The sequence below is a fragment of the Brachyhypopomus gauderio genome, unplaced genomic scaffold (genome assembly GCF_052324685.1).
Source record: "Brachyhypopomus gauderio isolate BG-103 unplaced genomic scaffold, BGAUD_0.2 sc128, whole genome shotgun sequence".
NCBI lineage: Eukaryota > Metazoa > Chordata > Actinopteri > Gymnotiformes > Hypopomidae > Brachyhypopomus > Brachyhypopomus gauderio.
In genome coordinates, this window is record NW_027506949.1 from 381,348 (window position 1) to 402,396 (window position 21,049).

At 42.3% G+C, this 21,049-nt stretch overlaps 1 protein-coding gene and 1 long non-coding RNA gene across 4 annotated transcripts; both read right to left on the reverse strand.

Moving 5' to 3' along the window:
* Window positions 1-1,188: 1,188 nt before the first annotated feature.
* Window positions 1,189-16,659, reverse strand: LOC143498989 (NLR family CARD domain-containing protein 3-like). Of its 3 annotated transcripts, XM_076993913.1 has the most exons (9): window positions 16,059-16,659; window positions 15,449-15,503; window positions 14,222-14,426; window positions 11,587-13,381; window positions 8,577-8,750; window positions 6,845-7,018; window positions 2,294-2,340; window positions 1,871-2,007; window positions 1,189-1,652 (listed from the first exon to the last, which is right to left on the reverse strand). In XM_076993913.1, exons 1-9 carry the CDS (start codon window positions 16,631-16,633, stop codon window positions 1,536-1,538), a joined length of 3,279 nt encoding a protein of 1,092 aa, XP_076850028.1. In that variant the 5' UTR covers window positions 16,634-16,659; the 3' UTR covers window positions 1,189-1,535. The 3 variants fall into 3 exon arrangements, with proteins under 3 accessions (XP_076850028.1, XP_076850027.1, XP_076850030.1); XM_076993912.1 differs by having other exon boundaries at window positions 1,189-2,007; XM_076993915.1 differs by lacking the exons at window positions 1,189-1,652; window positions 2,294-2,340 and having other exon boundaries at window positions 1,933-2,007.
* A 9-nt stretch (window positions 16,660-16,668) lies between these two features.
* Window positions 16,669-18,105, reverse strand: LOC143498998 (uncharacterized). The gene is made up of 3 exons (XR_013126034.1): window positions 18,053-18,105; window positions 17,294-17,401; window positions 16,669-17,180 (listed from the first exon to the last, which is right to left on the reverse strand). It is a non-coding gene; the product is annotated as an uncharacterized LOC143498998 (long non-coding RNA).
* Between the last annotated feature and the right edge of the window lie 2,944 nt (window positions 18,106-21,049).

A 21,049-nucleotide genomic window follows, 5' to 3' on the forward strand; every position in this document is an offset into this window, starting at 1 on the left:
TCCACCATTGCAGTATCTGACCAGTCTGTTAATCAGTGGCTCATAGAGGTGCTGATCCAGCTGCTCAGTGATGCTCATCATCTCTCTCCTGAGTAGGAGATCCATGAGACCCCAAGATGTTTGCATATGTTTGCTCAAGAACACTGGAGTGACCAGGTAATTATTCATCTTCCACCTTTCTCTGATCCTTGGTCTTCAGTGGTGTCTGTATCAGTTGCTGGGACACAATGTCCTGCTCTTCTTTTATCTGTTGTTCTGTCTTGGTCAGTGTGTCCACTGTAAAGAAGACATGAGGATATAACGAGGATCCAGCAGTGTCACTAGCACCAAACATTTTCTCTCCTCCATCCCTGCAAACCTTTTCTGCAGCAGGTTTCCCTGAGTGTTTCCATCCTCCTCGTGTTATGACCCTCTGCCTGAAGCTCCATCTTCAGCACAGCAATGCTTGGGATGACACTGGAGATGGAGCCTCTGTTGATCTCAAGAAGAACTTCCTCAACAGGTTCCAGCATGTCAATCAAACTGGATATTATGTCACATTGATCAGCAGTTGGTGTAACAAATGTTCCCTAATCTCCAGCGTAGATGTTCAGTGTTTCTGCTCCAGCATCTCTGCATCATGTGGTGCGTGGAGCTCCAGCGAGTGGGTTCAGACTGAATGACGCTGTGCTGGAGGAGGCCAAGTTCTTTTACAACTGTTTTCAGATTCTGCTTTGCAAGCACAACCTGGTTGAAATGTTTATCAATGTTCTTTAGCTTGGCAATAATGTACAAGTGCCAAGAGAGAGAGACAGACAGTCCTGTTATCTAGATGCATGTGTGTGTTTGTGTGTGAGAGAGACAGTCCTGTTAACTGTGTGTGTGTGTGTGTGTGTGTGTGTGTGTGTGTGTGTGTGAGAGAGAGAGAGACAGTTCTTATCAAGGCACATGTGTCTATAAGAGAAAGACTCAGAAAGGAAAGACAGAAAAATACTAGGTGCGTGTATGTGTAAGACAGAGACAGACCTGTTATCTAGGTGCCTGTGTTTTTTCCAGAGACAGACAAAACTGTTATTTAGGTGCATTTGTGTGAATGTGTGAGAGACATACAGACAGTCCTGTTATCTATGCGCCTGTGTGTGTGTGTGTGTGTGTGAGAGAGAGAGAGAGAGAGAGAGAGAGACGCTGAGAGCTTTTGAGGGTTGACACTATTTTATTGTAAGAATTCTTCAACGTTACATTCATACTGTACAACATCTGCATCTGTATCACTCCAACACACAGAAAACAGAATGAAAAACATTTCACAGTTTCTACAGATTTCCACTTTTAATGTGTAGATTTGTACAGTTGAACACAGTGAGGTTGTGATTCCGTGTGTGTGTGTGTGTGTGTGTGTGTGTGTGTGAGAGAGAGGGTTTGTTCTCCAGTTGTGTGTGTAGAGTGTATGTTTCCATGGAGACTTAGGTGTGCTCCAGTACACAGGAGGTTATTCTAGCTCACACACACACACTGAGGAGTCAAGACCCCAAACCCCAAACCCTGCATAGAGGGGTTCAGTGAATGTGGAGTGGAATGTGTGCAAGTGTGTGAGTGTGTGTGTGTGAGAGGAGACGCTGTAGAAGGACAGAGTGCCGGCCGGCCAGTCCAGATACACTCCTACTCTGTTGGAGCTGGAGGGGGCAGAGATGTCAGTGTAGTTATTATTGTGATGGACAAAGTAACTGTTATTATAGCAGTACAGCCTCCAGGACTTTATATTGTATCCAAACCAACAGTCACCACTGCCTCCTTTCCTGCTGATTCCTTTATATGTCACTGCTATAACAGCATCTCCACTCCACTCAACCTCCCAGTAACAGCGTCCAGTCAGACTCTCTCTACACATCACCTGAGTACAGTAATGAAATCTCTCTGGATGATCAGGATACGTCTGCTGCTTCTTCACACACGTCACCTTTCTGTTCCCCTCAGACAGAGAGAGATGTGTGTGTGCTGTGTTTGGGTCCAGTGTGAGCTCACACGCATCTGCACACAAGAAGAGACATTAGAGGAGACCACACAAATACTGTGTGTGTGTGTGGGCAGTCATGACCGGGCGGTTAGGGAACTGCTCTTGTGACCAGAGGATCGCAGATTCGATTCCCAGACCTGAGGCCATGACTGAGGTGCTCCTGAGCAAAGCCCTAACCCTCAATTGCTCACTTGTATAAAAATGAGATAAAAATGTAAGTCGCTCTGGATAAGGGCGTCTGCCAAATGCCAAAGTTACAGTTACACATGTGTGTGTATTAACTACATAAATGCTGCTTACATTTTCTTAGTCCTGGTTTGAGTCTGATCTTCCCTGCATGATCCAACCTAAAGAACACACACACACACACACACACAAACACACTTATTTTTTTATTCTGAAGGCTTTGTCCTTAAATATAGAAATAGAGGTAGAAAGCTCCCTCCCTCTGTCTCTCTCTCTGACACACATACACCTAGATAACAGGCCTGTGTGTCTTGCTCATACACACATACAGATAGGTAGCAGGACTGTCTCACACACACATGCTGTGACAAGCACACAATAGGTCGACTCCTGTTAATGTTTTTATTTTGTTCTTTGGTTTTGTGGGTTGAAGTGATGTTTCGGTCGATACGAAAATTAATGATATCGCATCACTTTATCCCTTCCACATCCGTTAAGCCCTCATCACCTCATTCACGACGTCACGGGCAAATCGTCGAATCGGAAGTGAGGATGGAGCACAAATAAGGAAGGAAGGGAGAGAGGAGATATGCGGGTGGACAGCATGGTTTGAAGGTGTGGGATACCGTTCTAGGGAGCCGATTTTTTGGAGTCACCTGGCGTGCACGCCGAGGGTTTTGGACTGTTTTTACAGAGGGTGATCTGGCGCGGGATAACCGGCTCGTTACTCTGATCGGATATTTTTCCCTGGAGTTTCATTTTCCTTGCTGTGGGTGAGCTGACGGATTTCAAGTGAGGCCGCTGTGCCTCCCATCCTATTCCGCTCTCTCTCTTCTCCACCTCCCATGCGCTTGTTGGAATCATTGAACTGTGTCTCGCGGAGTTTTAATCAAGGCCGCTGTTGAACGGACTTACTCACGCACCTACACACATAAGCGCGCACACACACATACCTGTCGAACGGACACACAGGGGACTAAGACCACTGAGTCTTGGTGGTTTTGTTTGAATCATGCTATTATTCGCTTGATATGTATATACAGTGATGTCAGTAACGCATTACTTAGTAACGCGTTACTCTAATCTATGGTGTGATTTTTGTTTCAATAGTTCCACAAAAGCAAAAGTAAATCCAAGAGCAGAAAGTATATGTTTAGTATCACTATGTTCAATGGTTCAATGAATATTGTTCACTTCTTAATAAAATATGGACAGCACAAGATGCATCTGATGTGTGTTTGTGTTCGGCATCTGCAGAACACTGAAAAACAGTGTGAGTGAACAAAGCTGGTTGTATATAGGGTGGCCACTTTTCAGTATTGCTTTAATTTTGGTATTTTTTACTATTATGGATTTTACTATATTTGTAAATTTACTATATATCCTACACCTGTCCCCATACCAGATATTGCAAATACTCATATTTCTTCCACACATCAATGTTCTCTCCATCCAGTTCACTAAAATTTTAAAAAGCTCGCGCTGGTGAGCATGCTTAATGTAGTTATTATGTACATTTGCAATATCTACAGACCATTTAGCAATTAACTAAAACCTTTGTATAAACTTTAATGGTAAAACTCAGTTTACATGCTACTGTGAAACAGAACCCCCGCGTTCCGCCATGTTTGAAAACGATGGGAAGCTGGTGGGGTGGGCGTGGCTTGGTCCCAGAGGCGGTCTCAGAGCTCTGTGTCAGTCCGGAATCAGTGACCAATGGAGATTGCAGAGGAACGCCTTCATCTAAGACCCTCCCACACGTGAAATGTGTTCCAAAAGTCAGAAGCAAAAAACGAAGCAGAAGCAAAGAGAGATTCCAGAAGCAAAAGACCTTACTGGGAAAATCCAGTGTCCTCCCGTAACGATATGTGGTAGTGTAAAGAAACACCCCTCAAAAACAGGGGAAGGAACATTTACCTGAAGAATTTTAATGTTGCTTTGTGTTTCACGTTTGAAAAGTGCTGGAATTTGGACGTAGCCTATTTTAAAATGCTTGAAATTGTAATGGTATTTCGTTTCACAACAAAATGACTGAACAGTTTGCTTGTATTATGTTTACAAAAAAATCTACAAATAATACTGCGCAGCTACACAAACGTAATGTCAAGAGATACTGTAGCGACTACTACTCCTCACGGTGAATTCCCTAACAGACAGGCACTTGGCCACTCAAGGAGTCTTAGCCCTTTAAGTGACACTGGGGGGCGGAGCCTGCGCATGCCAGGGTTCCGTTATCAATAAAGTTTCCCTCAGGATTTTTGGATTAAGCAGTTTCTGTCTCGGTTACCGAACCTGCTTCAATACATTGTTACTGTTAAAAATGCACTTCCAATAAAAAAGTGAGTATTGGAAAAATTAATTTTGCTGCTGAATGTAACTACTAAAGTAACTTGTATTCTAACGTAGTTACTTTTAAAAGGAGTAATCAGTAATCGGATTACTTTTTCAAGGTAACTAAGCCATCACTGTGTATATATATGTATATGTGGGGAAACAACGTGAGGGAATAAACTTGGTTGGTTGAAGCTGCTCTTCGTTATACGAGCTCCGAGCATTACTCTCCGCCCTGACCTTAGAAGGTGTTAGTAATATCCAGCTATAAGGGTAGATTCTTTAGCTGAGTGTTACAATGCACCTAGACAACAAGACAGTCTCTCTCACACATACATGCTTCTAGATAACAATACTGTGTCTCTCACACACACACGCACCTAGATACCAGGACTGTCTGTCTCTCACACATGCACATAGATATCATGACTGTCTCTGTCTCTCTCTCTTTCTCTCTCTATCACGCACAAATGCACCTAGATAACAGATCTGTCTGTCCCTCACACACACAGGCACCCAGATAACAGGGCTCTCTCTCTCTCTCTCTCACACACACACACACACACACACACACACACACACACACACACACACACACACACACACACACCTAGATAACATGACTGTCTGTCTCTCTCACACACGTACACCTAGATAGCAGGACTGTCTGTCTGTTTCTTACAAACACACACACACACACACACCTAGATGTATGCCGAAGTTTATAACTCTCTTGCATTGTATAGTTCTTCTCACAGTACAAGCATGGTTTTGTAAAAGCATGGTTGTATGACATCACTCTGTGGCCTTGGTGAATCATCTTTGTCATTTTGTTTTCATTTCTTCTACTCTAGTCTTGAAACTACTTTGTTTTCCTAATTACTTTGATTTTTAATTTTGATTGACTTTTCCAATCCCTTTTAAACCTTAGTACAAGGTTGAAATCTCTGAAGAGCGGGTCTGACACAATCTTTGTTTGGCGTTCAACAAAGTCCACCAGCTCGATGAAAGACGCTACAGATGATATTGTCGATTTACGTATCTATGCATAAATAAGAGCTAGACTTTAATTATCCATCACAGAAAACGGCACGGCATTATCTATGTCCAAAGCCACACCGGCTCAAGGGTGTTAGTTATTTTAAATAAAATACACACTGGCTATACCGAAGTTCACCTCTGACAACATGACTTCATAGTATTGCAGCAATATTATGTTTAAATATCTAGTTAGGACAAAACTAGAGTGCTCAATGAACTAAGTTATAGTCACTGTAACTCACTAATATCATCTGTAGCGTTTTTATGCGTGTGCAAACGGGGGGAGTCGGTATTTGGCACAACACATGTTTGTTTGAAGAAAATTCTCTGTCGTGCCTGCCACTGGCATGTGCTAAATGAAAATGAGCACTTTCTTCTTTGATTTACAACTTTGACCTACCACCAGATTAACTTTCTGCTCCGCCCCCTGACGGGTGAAGAAAAGTCTACAGAAAAGCCGCACCTCATTATAAGACGCATGGTTCAAATTATGGGGGAAAAAGTAGCCGCTTATAGTCCGGAAAATACGGTATATAGGGTTTTATAGGTCGAATGTGGACCAGTCACTTACTGCAAATGCTGGTGAACTAAAGTTGTGGCCGCTGGTGGTAACAAGACCAATCTGCTGAATCACCCGCGAATTTGGAGGCGGAGACTCTCATTGCGAGGGAACTGTGCTTGTTCAGTGAACGAATCAGAGAATGAATGAGAGCCCTCAGTTCAGTGAACGAATCAGAGAATGAACGAGAACACTCAGTTCAGTGAACGAATCACTGAGCAAGCACAGTTCCCTCGCAATGAGAGTCTCCGCCTCCAGATTCACGGGTGATTCTGTGATTCACAGACCACACAGCAGTTCCTCTGCTGGCCTGCACGGTCCCAAACAGAAAACGGCTGTGACTCTATGAATGTGCGAACAGATCTAGAGGTGGTTTTCCAAATTAGCTTGACTTTCTCTCGTTCTGTTGCATAAGGCAAGTCCGAGAGACTACACTCAATTTCCTTGAGGTAGTCTTCAACATGGTAGTTTGACCTTGCGGGGTCGAATGGCTCCATGCCCTTGGCTAGTGAATCTAGCAACTCTAAGTAGCATTGTTTCTCTCGATAATTTGATGGTGGCGGCACACCAGCACCCCCTACTGACGAGCTGCCACTGGTGTCATGTATGATACTGTATGTATTAGGAACAAGGCCATGTGTGTGTCATGTGTGCTGTTTCTATGTATGACACTGTTCTTCTCACATTTGGAGTGTGTGTTCACACAGAGGATGTTTAAGGGGATTCCTACATACCTGAGTGTGTCCAGTCTGCAGTGGGGATCCTCCAGTCTAGCAGAGAGCAGCTTCACTCCTGAGTCTCCTGGGTGGTTGTAAGTCAGATCCAGTTCTTTCAGGTGTGAGGGGTTTGAACTCAGAGCTGAAGCCAGAGAAGAACAGCCTTCCTCTGTGACCAAACAACCAGACAATCTGCAGAAAGGAGGGAAAAAGAGGGAGAGAGACAGTGAGGGAGATGCATTTCCAGAACAGCCAGTATGGGGCGCTACAGAGGCCTGTAACTGTAGTGGAGGCTTCACCCTGTGCTTTATAATAAACTACTGGCATGGTGAGGCCTCGTATCCATTCCTCAGCTATGATCTTACTATGATGATAATAAGACACTTGGGGCAGAGCTGTTTTAGAGGCTATGTGTTTCTACAGGCTCTATGTAGGAGTGTGTGTGTGTGTGTGTGTGTGTGTGTGTGTGTGTGTGTGTGTGTGTGTGTGGTCGGCTTTGTGTAGTAGTGTGTGTGTGTGTGTGTGTTCAGCTCTGTGTAGGAGTGTGTGTGTTTCCATAATTTTATTGTTGAACACTTTTCCACCACTTTGTTAGCTTGCTGTTTATAGTCAGGCCAGGCAGACACATATAGGCAAAACAAAAGTCAGAGTTGCAGTTTGTTTTAACCAATGCGGCCGATTTTTTTACCTGCTGCGTTTTATTTGGTAGCCTAGGCTGTTTACTTCAGACTCTAAAACATTAGTTTGTAGTGTGAAATTACATGTTTCTGTCTTTGTTTTTGCTCTTGTGTGCTGTTTGTGGTGTCCACATTATGGCCTACAATTCATGAGCATGTTCTCTTTTACTTACTAGTCAGAATGCCTTTAGTATACCAGTAGTAGTTTAGAGAAGTAATTTTCTCAGTGTCTAAGTAGTATAAATTACTGTAATGTATAAGTAATTTTAAGTAAATACTACTGAACAGAAATAAGACAAAGTATTTTGTCTTTCTTTTTCCCTAAATATTTGTAATCAAAGTAAAAAAGACAAACAAAACATAAATCAATATTTTATTTCTTGAACTCAAGATACTAAGTAGTCAGTCATGGCCTGTGGTTAGGGAACTGGTCTTGTGACCGGAGGGTCGTGGGTTCGATTCCCAGACCTGAGGCCATGACTGAGGTGCCCCTGAACAAGGCCCTTAACCCTCAATTGCTCACTTGTATAAAAATGTAAGTCACTCTGGATAAGGGCGTCTGCTAAATGCTGTAAATGTAAGTAGAATTAATGGGTAAAGAGATTAGAATCACAAGTACAGAAAAGTTCAATCATTGTACCCTTGATGCAAACCAACTTTATATTTTAAGTAATACTGACTTACATTTTCATTGTACATTACTTAAATGTTTAAGGCAACCGGTTTACTCATATTTTTAAGTAAACTCAACTTATCCAGGCTTACAGTGTGTGTCTCTTTAGAGAAATTTTTCTTTCTCTCCACAATGCGGCCATTTATTTAAATGTAGTTCATGTGTTTAATTCTAACAGAAAATATTTGGAATGGTTTAATGAAGAAAACTTGAAATTGTCTTGCATTGCCTTGTGTGGTAGTATTTGTTTATACTGTACTCAAAGGAAATGTATTATTTTAAAAGGAAATTGACATTTTAAAGGACATAAATCTTTATCTTATCTTAACATTCATTAAAACGCTGTAGTGTCACCACACGTTACTGTTTCCATTCCAGATTAAACTGAAAGAAAACTCACCTGAGAATCTCCAGTTTACAGTTTGAACTCTTCAGTCCAGCACAGAGTTGCTCCACTCCTGAATCTTGTAGATCATTATTATTTATTTCCAGCTCTCTCATTGAGGAGTTTTCTGTTTGTAGAACTGATGTGAGAGATTTGCAAGACTCCTCAGTGAGACCACAGCCAGACAGTCTGTAAAGAAGGATTAAATACAATACAAAATGCAGATAAATCAGATTATGCTTATGAAGCTCACAGCAGGGCGACGGACGAGGCACAAGTCCCACGGTCTCACAAACGTCACTTTATTTATTACAAAAATAGCGCAGACAGCGCACATAGAACACATATACATAAAGACGTGTTAGATACGAGCACAGGACACTGCGTGAATGCACATTAAATAGACAAACCACATAAGTCGTTATAATAAGATGATTAGACGAGCCACAGGTGAGACGAATGAACACATTCAGACGCAACCACACCCACGGAGATCCACAGACGCAGACGACTACACGTAGACAACGTAAACACACGCCCAAAAGGGAGGGGTCAGGGGCCATAACGTGACAATGCTAGACTACAGAATCTGAACTACTGATTAAATTATCCTTTGTATCTTGGAAAATAGGATGAAATTAATTGCATGAACAGATTAAAAAGTATCAGCCAGTATGGGGCACTAGAGAGGCCAGTAACTGTAGTGGAGGCTTCACCCTGTGCTTTATAATAAACTACTGACATGGTGAGGTCTTGTATCCATTCCTCACGTATGATCCTACACCACCAAACACCCTCTACAATAATCAATCAATCAAATTTTATTTATATAGCGCTTTTTACAACAGTTGTTGTCACAAAGCAGCTTTACAAGTGCCGAGTCCTAGCCCCCAGTGAGCAAGCCAAAGGCGACAGTGGCAAGGAAAAACTCCCTAGTCTAATAAATCTAATAATCCTAACCTGCTTATGTCACAGCAAGCTCCGCCCTCCTCCCTTGTCCCACCTTGTTTCCCCGTCTATTGAGTATTTTGTTTTCCTTTAGTTCTCACCCTTCTTCCCGTGATGAGGTTCTTGTGCCTCTTTAACCTGTGTAGTCTCTGTGGTTCTGTTGTGGTTATGTTTGGATTCTCCACGTAACATTCTTACTTTTCGTTGCTACTTGTCTTTTATGTTTTTTTCCCCTGTAGCCTGCTTGTGCCCTGGTTTAATTGTTCTTTAGTTGCTTTGTACTTGCTATGTTTTGTTATTGTTGCACTAGCTTGGTTATTCATTCATGCTCAGTATTCTCTCTGATTAGTGTTGTCTATTTTGCTTAGTTTGTTATTCCACCCCTGGTTTTTCTGAGTATTGTTACTTACATTTTGTCATATATCTCATGTATATCTTAATTCCAGTTGGTCTAGTTTAGTGAATTGTCCTGACTGCTTGGTTGTGTTCTGTTGTATTTCCCGTACCTAGTGTTTAGTGCTCCTCTTATTTAAATAAATTTTACTTTCTGCACTTGTCATCCTTTCCTCAGTTAAGAGTTTCAGCTTGGCTCTGAACTTTGATATAATGTAGTGAAATGTATGTGCACAAGCACTGAAAAGGTGGATTTTTCATAACATGAGTTATGGTAGTATATCTGGTGTGCCTGGCGAACCGAAGGACCAAGTAGGCCTTGGCCAGAGGACCCTGGCATGGGAGGGGTGATGCCTCACCTCATGTGAGCCTCATTCTTAACTCGTGTCACGGAAGTATGATGAAATAATGTAGCAGAATAGTATAAAGCTATGGTCTGTGAGAGGGAGCAGCTCTCTCTTGCAGATGCTCTTGAGTTTGGATTGATCCATCTTTCTATTTTTCTATCTTTGTTATTTAACTTTGATACTATACCCAACTGCTGTTGACTGTTCATGCTCACCATTAAGGTTCAAATTTCCATGACAAATGTCCTTTTATTATTGGGGTATTTGTCATAGGTTTAAATTAAATGAAAAGATATTGCCACAATTTATTTCACAGTAGTGTGGATGTGGACGTCAGGATTTGGAAGATTAATAAGACACTTGGGGCAGAGCTGTTTTACAGGCTTTGTGTGTGTGTGTGTGTGTGTGTGTGTGTGTGTGTGTGTGTGTGTGTGTGTGTGAAATTGTCTTGCTGTGACGGGCAGGGTGAGCGAAATAATATGGAAGCGATCACGCCAAGTCTCGGGGGAAAAAGGATGGTTTAATGAAGAAAGTGCGCAAACCAAAAACCTAAAATGCAGATCAATCGGTTGATGCTGGATTCCAGAATCTGGACTGCTGATTAAATTATCCTCTGTGTCTTGGGAAATAGCTGTTTAGCTCTAAACTTTATATAATGTGTCACGTTGTGGGCCCCCTGCCGGTCGCCCCCGTTTACAGCGGCAGCGGTCCTGTTTTTGGTCATGTGATGTTCGTCCCTCAGGTGGGCGGGACCCGTGATCCGTCTCACCTGAGGGTCGTTTGTTCGTCTATATATGTCTTGTCTTTGTACCAGTTGACTGCTGGTTATTATTTCCTACATTTGGAACAATGCACGGGTTTTTGGTTTGCACACTTTCTATTAAACCATCCTATTTCCCTGAGACTTGGCGTGATCGCTTCCTATTTAGTTGCTCACCCCTGCCCGTCACATAATGTAGTCAAATGTGTGTGCACAAGCACTGAAAAGTGGGTTAATGTCAATTTAATATTGGGGTGTTTGTCATGTGTAAATAAAATGTAAAGATATTACCACATTTTCTTTCAGAGTAGTGTGGATGTGGAAGTCTGGAGATGGAACATATATAAAACTCTTGGGGCAGTTGTTTTACAAGTTGTGTTCTGCAGGCTCTATGTAGGCATGTGCGTGTGCTTGTGGGTGTGTGTGTGTACAGCTCTGTGTGTGTCTCTCTAATGTTCTCTCTCTTTAATGTAGGGTCTCTCTACCGGTCTCACTCTTCTTTTCATTTTCATAGACCTTCTCAGTCAAGAACATCCAGAGTTACATCCACTGTTAATCTCTAAATGAAAATACTCACATGGCTTTTCTGGATGCTTTCACCACTGGCAGCAGTTTCAGTAGACATTCCTCTGATGGGTGATATTTCCTCAGGTCAAACTCATCCAGCTCCTCTTCTGAGTTTAGCAACACAAACGCCACAGCTGACCACTGAGCAGGAGAGAGCCTGGCTCCACGCAGACGAGTGTCACCTCTTCTGCTCAGGTATGTTTGGACTTCCTGTACTAGAGATTGATCATTCAGTTCATTCAGACAGTGGAACAGATTGATGGATTTTTCTGGAGAGGGATTCTCCCTGATCTTCTCCTTGATGTACTTGATTGTTTTCTCATTACTGTGAGAGCTACTTCCTGTCATTGTCAGTAGACCTTGTAAGAGAGTCTGATTGGACTTCAGTGAGAGACCCAGAAGGAAACGGAGGAAAAGGTCCAGGTGTCCATTCTGACTCTCTAAGGCCTTGTCCACTGCACTGTTGAGGAAGTCAAGAGAAGATATTGATTTTTTGAAAATACTGAAAAATCCAGGTTGTTGCTGTTGCAGCACATTTGTGTTAGTGGAGATGAAGGTAATAAACACATATAAAGCAGCCAGAAACTCCTGAATACTCAGATGTACAAAGCTGAACACCTTCCCCAGCTGTAGACCAAACTCCTCTCTGAAGATCTGAGTGCACATTCCTGAATACACTGACATTTCTCTGACATCAATGCCACTGTTTCTCAGTTCGTCCTCATAGAAGATCAGGTTGCCTTTTTCCAGCTGTTGGAAAGCCAGTTTTCCCAGTGCCAAAACATGTTTTCTAGTTTGGTGAGGGTAAGTGTAACTTTTCTGATCATACTTTCGGTGCTTGTGTTTGATGTTAAAGATCAGGAAGTGTGTGAACATCTGAGTCAGAGTCTTGGGGATCTCTCCACTCTCTGCTTCACCCAACATTCTCTCTAGACCAGTGGCTGCAATCCAACAGAAGACTGGAATGTGGCACATTATGTAGAGACTTCTTGATGACTTCATGTGTGAGATGATTCTGTTGGCCAGACTCTGGTGTCTGATTCTCTTCCTGAAGTACTCCTCTTTCTGAGGGGCACTGAACCCTCGTACCTCTGTTACCTGGTCAACACACTCAGGAGGGATCTGATTGGTTGCTGCTGGTCGAGAGGTTATCCAGAGGAGAGCAGAGGAAAGCAGATTCCCCTTGATGAGGTTTGTCAGCAGCACATCCACTGAGGTTGACTCTGTTACATCCCACAAGCCATCATTGTTCTGGAAATCTAGAGGAAGACGACACTCATCCAGACCATCAAAGATGAACAGAAATTTGTTGTATGTATAGTCAGTTGGTTTTAATTCATGTATTTCTGGAAAAAAGCAATAAAGAAGCTGCACCAGACTGAGCTTTTTCTCCTTCATCAAATTGAACTCCCTAAAAGGAAGTGGAAATATGAAGAGAACATCCTGATTTACATTTCCTTCAGACCAATCCAGTATGAACTTCTGCACTGAGACTGTTTTACCAATTCCAGCCACTCCTTTAGTCAGCACAGTTCTGATGGCTTTGTCTTGTCCTGGTAAGGGTCTAAAGATGTCACTGCATTTGATGGGTGTCTCCTGTGTTGCTGGTCTCCTGGATACTGTCTCAATCTGTCTCACCTCATGTTCATTATTCACCTCTCCACTCCCTCCCTCTGTGATGTAGAGCTCTGTGTAGATCTCATTCAGAAGTGCTGTGGTTCCATGCTGTGAGATTCCTTCATTAATTTTCTGACATTTTTCCCTCAGTTTGGATTTCAGCTTTCTGTGGCAAGCAGGGGCCAGTTCTGATAAAGAGGAAGACAACAGCACACATGTTAATGTCTTTAGGATCAACCATAAACGACTCATTACAGAAAATACAAATACAAATATTATTATAAAATAAGACATTATAAATAGATTTTCATTCCTCTTAGATAGGGCCTGATAATTTAGGTGATAAATCTTCCAGGACTGTGAGTGTTATATTTCAGGATTAATCCAGTGACTGTATGGTACATTATTTTTTTTGAGAGTCTACTGTCATATCAGACTCTTCACAGGAAATACAAGAAAAGACATCATTATGAATAGATTTTAGTCCACATAGATTGGCCATGATACATTCAGGAAATTGAAGTAAGTGTTAAATTAGACGTAGGTTAGAGTGTCTGGGTATCAATAACACTGAATGATCAGCAGGTTGACATAGAGAACACATGGATTCATGGAGGAAGCCATTACACCAGATGAAGTTCAACCACACACACTGGTAACTGTCACCTGACTGAGGAGACCTACAACTAGCAGACTGGACATCTAAGAGACAATGGAGGGAAATAGAAAACACACCTGTGTATGACATCATGAGACAGTGATCTGTGGTCAAATCTGATTGGTCAAAATCTCAGTTCTAAAGAATAACAACATATCCTCAAAACTGCAACATTCTACAGTCACATGACAACAGTGATAAATGTAGGAGAGTCTTGAGTCTGCACCTGAGCAGACTACACTGAAGGGAGGTCAACTGAGGACAGACCAACACTGATTTAAGATCCTCATTGTGAACTGAGATTCACCAACAGTGTCCTCCCTCTGAAGTAATAAAGTGATGTTATGATGTCATGACCCAGAGCTCTTACTGGTTTGTAGTGTGTTAGCGAGGTCTGTGTGGTTCATGTTCCTCAGGACGTGCAGTGTGATCTTCAGCGCCCCCTCTCTGACACTGCTCTGATCCTCCTCATCCTCCACCTGTCTCTCAGTGCATGCTGGGTAATCTGGACTAAATAGATTCTTGAATCTCTTCAGCTCATTTTTCAGCAGGGAGATGATTTTGTGCTCCAGCTCCTGAATAAACAGTATCAGTAAAACTACAGTGTTACAGACAGATGATTATAACACAGTATAATCCATTAAACATAAGAGAGGACTCAACTGAGAGGGACTGGTTGGTCCTGTGGACATTATGGTTTATAAGTACATAATTCTAACATTAACGTTTCAATTGTAGGTAGTTTTATATAGCCATAACACAGCATAACATACAGCTTTATACATTTGAGTTTTGTTCATCATCAGCTAAATTACAAACGGGCATTAAAATAAAACATAAACCAGTAAAGCCACAGAGACTCATCATGATCTGTGATGTAAACACACTCTAATGATAAGACCCTTCACCCACTCACACAATAATCACAATCCACATACACAGAATAAAACCACAGAGCTCAAACAAACCAGAACATAATACAAAATCTCCCAATACAAGAACCACCACAGAACAAGAGAATCAACAGAGCTTAAATAGGACAGACTAACAAGAGAAGAGACAGAGATTAAATAGGACAGACTAAAGTGGAAGGGACAGAGATTAAATAGGACAGACTAACAAGAGAAGGGACAGAGATTAAATAGGACAGACTAACAAGAGAAGAGACAGAGCTTAAATCAGACAGACTAACAAGGGAAGAGACAGAGATTAAATAGGACAGACTAACAACAGAAGGGACAGAGCTTAAATAGGACAGATTAATAAGAGAATCAACAGAGATTAAATAGGACAGACTAACAAGAGAAGGGACAGAGATTAAATAGGACAGACTAACAAGAGAAGTCAACTGTGAAGAGGTGGGACTGATAATCACAGGGTGGAGTTTCTAAATGGAAGGAGGGACGGACAGGCATTAAAAACACATGGGAAGTATAAACAGGGAAAGACTGGGCGGGGCTAGAGGAACCAATCAGACAGATTGACAGGAGAGGGTGGAGCTCAGAATGACACCCTTCACACACACACACACACACACACACACACACACACACACACACACACACACACACACACACACACACACACACACACACACCTTGAATACTGACTCCAGTTTGTCTTTAGAAATCTTTACAGTTTTCTTTTGGGCACTGTGGGCAAACAGAAGAACAACTTTAATGGCAAATCTACATGTTACATTCATGAACATGTTACATTCATGAATATATGTTACATTCATGAATCCATGTTACATTCATGAATCCATGTTACATTCATGAGTACATGTTATATTCATGCTTCTGTACATGATAATGATGATGTGATGCATGTGGAATAACCCAAAACACTTGAACATGTCACAGTTCACTGGGCTCCCACACTGAGGGACACTGAACCCAAATGCTGTAGTGACAGTAGAACAAACACAGAGAACCTGCACCTGACTTTAACTCTGGTGATGTAGAATAATGTTTATGTGAATGGGGCCTCACCAGATACTTTATTATAAACACCTTGTACCTGTACACACTGGACACCTTTTTAGAAAAATGTGCAGCTCTGCATCAGTCTAGTTCTTGAATTTCTGTGGCATGTTTACACTTGTAATTGTGATTCAAATTGTAATCCTGTTCTTCACAAAATAAACACATAGCTTTACCGGTGACTTCAGTTGTTAAACACTCTGTCACTAATGTATAACTCACTGTAGGTCAGAGGTCACAGGTCTACTGCAGAAGTTAGGAGTATAACCCATGGACCTGTCACTCTTCATAGACACACAGCTGGGTACTGGAGATGATTCACTCTTCATAGACACACAGCTGGGTACTGGAGATGATTCACTCTTCATAGACACACAGCTGGGTAGTGGAGATGATTCACTCTTCATAGACACACAGCTGGGTACTGGAGATGATTCACTCTTCATAGACACACAGCTGGGTAGTGGAGATGATTCACTCTTCATAGACACACAGCTGGGTACTGGAGATGATTCACTCTTCATAGACACACAGCTGGGTAGTGGAGATGATTCACTCTTCATAGACACACAGCTGGGTACTGGAGATGATTCACTCTTCATAGACACACAGCTGGGTACTGGAGATGATTCACTCTTCATAGACACACAGCTGGGTAGTGGAGATGATTCACTCTTCATAGACACACAGCTGGGTAGTGGAGATGATTCACTCTTCATAGACACACAGCTGGGTACTGGAGATGATTCACTCTTCATAGACACACAGCTGGGTACTGGAGATGATTCACTCTTCATAGACACACAGCTGGGTAGTGGAGATGATTCACTCTTCATAGACACACAGCTGGGTACTGGAGATGATTCACTCTTCATAGACACACAGCTGGGTACTGGAGATGATTCACTCTTCATAGACACACAGCTGGGTACTGGAGATGATTCACTCTTCATAGACACACAGCTGGGTACTGGAGATGATTCACTCTTCATAGACACACAACTGGGTAGTGGAGATGATTCACTCTTCATAGACACACAGCTGGGTACTGGAGATGATTCACTCTTCATAGACACACAGCTGGGTACTGGAGATGATTCACTCTTCATAGACACACAGCTGGGTAGTGGAGATGATTCACTCTTCATAGACACACAGCTGGGTACTGGAGATGATTCACTCTTCATAGACACACAGCTGGGTACTGGAGATGATTCACTCTTCATAGACACACAGCTGGGTACTGGAGATGATTCACTCTTCATAGACACACAGCTGGGTACTGGAGATGATTCACTCTTCATAGACACACAGCTGGGTACTGGAGGTGCTGCTCTCTTCACCCTGATGAAGATGAGGAAAGTGTTGAGTAATTACATCCTTCACTACATCTCATTTATGCTGAATATTCCCTCTTCCTGTTTCCTGAGATTAAGTGCTGATGTAAAGCTCCTCACTTTGGGTCAGAGGTTCCTCCTCCACTGCTGGAGTTATGAGGCTCCATCATGGAGTTGTTCCTCTTCACACACACACAGCTGGACACTGGAGATGCTGCTCTCTGCTCCCTGTCAACAGTTCATCATAAAGAGGAGGAGCAGGACACTGAAGCACTGATTATAATGAACCTGATATCACTGCAGGATGAGTCTCTCCCTAACAGAAGCCCAGTAACACTACAGGAAAACAGGATGTGCTACAAACATTTTTCATAGACATGTGATTCATGACACTTTCACTTTTCACATTCTGTACAGTATTGTACATGTACTTGAATGCTTAATTGACTGATACTTGTGATAACACTTGCGCCATCTTTTGGCAACTTATCTATTGTTTTCTTTTCTTTGTTTTTTAACCAATGTTCCACTAAGATTTTCCAGAAGAAAGTGTCATTTAAAGTCTGAGATATTCCTTTCAGCACAACAAAAACTGTTACAGCTCCTTCAGTTCCTTTATTCTACAGACCTAATAGGTCCAATTTGCGAGGACTAACTGAAATAATCTTCAAGATCTTTAATATTTATGGGCTTTATAATCTGCTCTCTTGTCTACAATTTCAATTCAGCTATTTTGTCATCTCGCAGTAAGACTCACAGATCGATTCGTACATCTACAGACTGGATTAAGCTCCTTTATCGTTAGAACAATGAAACAATATATTTAGTACATAATGTAACATTTGTAACATTTCTCAGTATAAGTGTTAATAAACTCACCGTCATATGTCATAGACCTGCGTTCATGTGGTGATTCTTCTTGTTTACTTTCGGTTTATTCATCTGGTCTCACCCATCTCACCTTTACTTGTTTTACCTGTTTGTGTTGTTTTGTTAAACAGGTGATGGTGGTAACCGCCTACACAGAAAACATAGGTATGTTTGCAATGTCCTATTCAGCACTTAGTATATACTGCATACTGCTCTCAGTATATACTGTATACCACATACTGGAACCCACTATATTCTGAATATACTACAGTTTCATATGACTGCATGGTGGTTTGGTCCACTTGTGAATGGTTTTCCTCCACCAGTTTGGTGCTTGTTCTGACCTCCTGACAGTCAGCCCAGGTAAGATTTTTGTGAGAAACAAACTGAGGCGGCCGGAAATGACGGAGTAGCTCGGCAGACTGCAAACCGGCAGAAGGCGGAAGCGTTTGAACATGGCGGCAGGCCGCTGCTAACAAACTTATCAGTTAATATCCTTATTATCCGCTAGATTAATTTAAGACAACCTAAAAATATATATATTAATAATCATCTCTAGGTGTTTTTTTTCCCCCTCTTACTTAATACATATAAACGAACTCTACCACTCTGGAGCACTGCGAAGATTTGGACAGTATACTCACGTATATTGATGACTGCTTTGATAGAATTACCATGAGCAAAGCAGATAAGACGCCATCGACCAAGAGGAGCCGTGCCGAAGCTTCCCCGGGAGCGGCTTCCCCACACACCTGTAACACGGCGGATATTCTGGAGTCCATAAACACCAAACTGTCCAGGTTCGACACGCGCCTGACGCTGGTGGAAATTCTCCACCAAGAGTTTCAGGCTTTGCGAGAGTCGGTGGAGTCCAGGCAGCAGCAAGTGGAGGCACTCGCTGCAGAAAACACGGTTCTTAGAGAGTCGGTGAAATCGCTCACCGAGGGAATTACATTTACATTTATGGCATTTTGGCAGATGCCCTTATCTAGAGCGACTTACATTTTTATCTAATTTTTATACAAGTGAGCAATTGAGGGTTAAGGGCCTTGCTCAGGGGCACCTCAGTCATGACCTCAGGTCTGGGAATCGAACCCACAACCCTCCGGTCACAAGACCAGTTCCCTAACCACTAGGCCATGACTGCCCTATGACCCGACTCTCGGAAGAAAACAAAAAAATCAAAGAAACGGTCATCGATCTCCAGTCTCGCAGTATGAGAGACAACTTAATATTTGCAGGTATTCCGGATAAGGCAGACGAGGACCCCGAGACCACGGTAAAAGCATTTATGCAAAACCACCTGAAAATCTCGGAGTCCACCGTCAAAACCATCAGTTTTCACTGCGTTCACCGCCTGGGGGGGAAACGGCCGGATGCACGGAGACCCAGACCGATCGTGGCAAAGTTTAGTTCTTTAGCTATTTAATATTGTCTTCAATATTGAACCTTTTCACAATATTCAAATTTTCTTAAATATATCAGTATACGTGCAATGAATGAGTATAATATACAAGTTTCACCTTTTGAATGGAATTACTGAAATAAATAATATAGCTACCAATATCTGTGTAACGTGGTGGGAGTCAGGGTTGGACACAATCCCGATAAAGAGCTGGCACCTACTTTAACGGAGCTAGTCTCTAAGTGAACCGCGCACATACGGAGAGTGCGCGACTTACAAGGCATACCGAGAACACACTTCACGGAAACACTCACGAAGGAATATAAAAGACCACAGCGATTATGAAAGGAAAACACGTTTATGTGACCGGTGTGTTTCTGCGTTGTGTAAAAATTATGTGCCACATGCAATCTTTGTAGGGCGATCTTCTTTTTATTCGATCAGCCACTCCTGTTAATACATAACAAGTGCATTGAACAATGCTGACAAACTCACTCCAGCACTCTCTCCCACAATATTAAAATGAAAAGGGGGGAGTTAAGATGGGTGGTCGCTATTTATACTTGGGGGGAAACACCACAAAAGAAGAAAACAGAAAGGGGAGGAGTCTGGATCCCACATATTCACAACTAGATAAACAAATACAGTACATTTTGTGTAATTATACAAGTGACAGATCAACCTGGTTACATTCACCCCCCAGAATTACACAAAATCACAAGACGCACAAAAACACTCAGCAATATTACATGAACCAGTAAGAAAACGGTGACATATGTCAGCAAAACGCTACCCAAATGAAGGGCTAGGAGACCTGAGGACCGCCTGGCGCCCGGCAAGGCCCCAGGATACCCCATAGACACAAAGAGGTGCCATTTACACCTCAAAATGCATGTCACATACAATTACTGGGAAATCCTAGGAGGAGCTGTCCTCCAATAAAGTGGAAATAAAAACACATGAGAAAAAAAAACAAGCAAACAACTATCCATCAAACAGCAGGTGGAGAAAAGAGTATATATAATAATAATAATAATAATAATATATATATATATAAATAAAAATTCACACATTCATTAAAGGTGAGCGAACATTCTCAGTGTCAAATAGCGACTCTCTTTGAGTCATAGACTCTATCAAACGGCAAACAGGTCTGAGCACCCTACCAAAACGTGAGGTGAACCTACTACTCAAGTCGGTGCTGTGCTCGTCAGATGGACGAATGAAGTGGAGAACAGGCAGGTGATCTACAGTAGCATCTGAATCAACTGGCCCTTCAGGGACAGAGGACCAGGACTCAGGACAGGAATCTGATTCCACAGTATAGCTCGACACAGCAGAAGGTTGCTGTTGAACCCATGATGCTGTGCGGTCATCATTACTGCACCAAGAGGGAGAAGCGGCTAGAGAAGATGCAGCAGTGGCTGCTCCAGTGTCCACAACAGTCACTTCAGTCTCACGTGCATCAGAGCCAGTTACATCACTAGCAAAATCACCAGCAGGGTGAAAGTCACAACCGTCTGTGTCTGTAGTGACAGGCAAGAAGCTCACATCAAGAAGTAGGTTGCGGTGCACCACACGTTCATTTCCCTCTCGGTCCC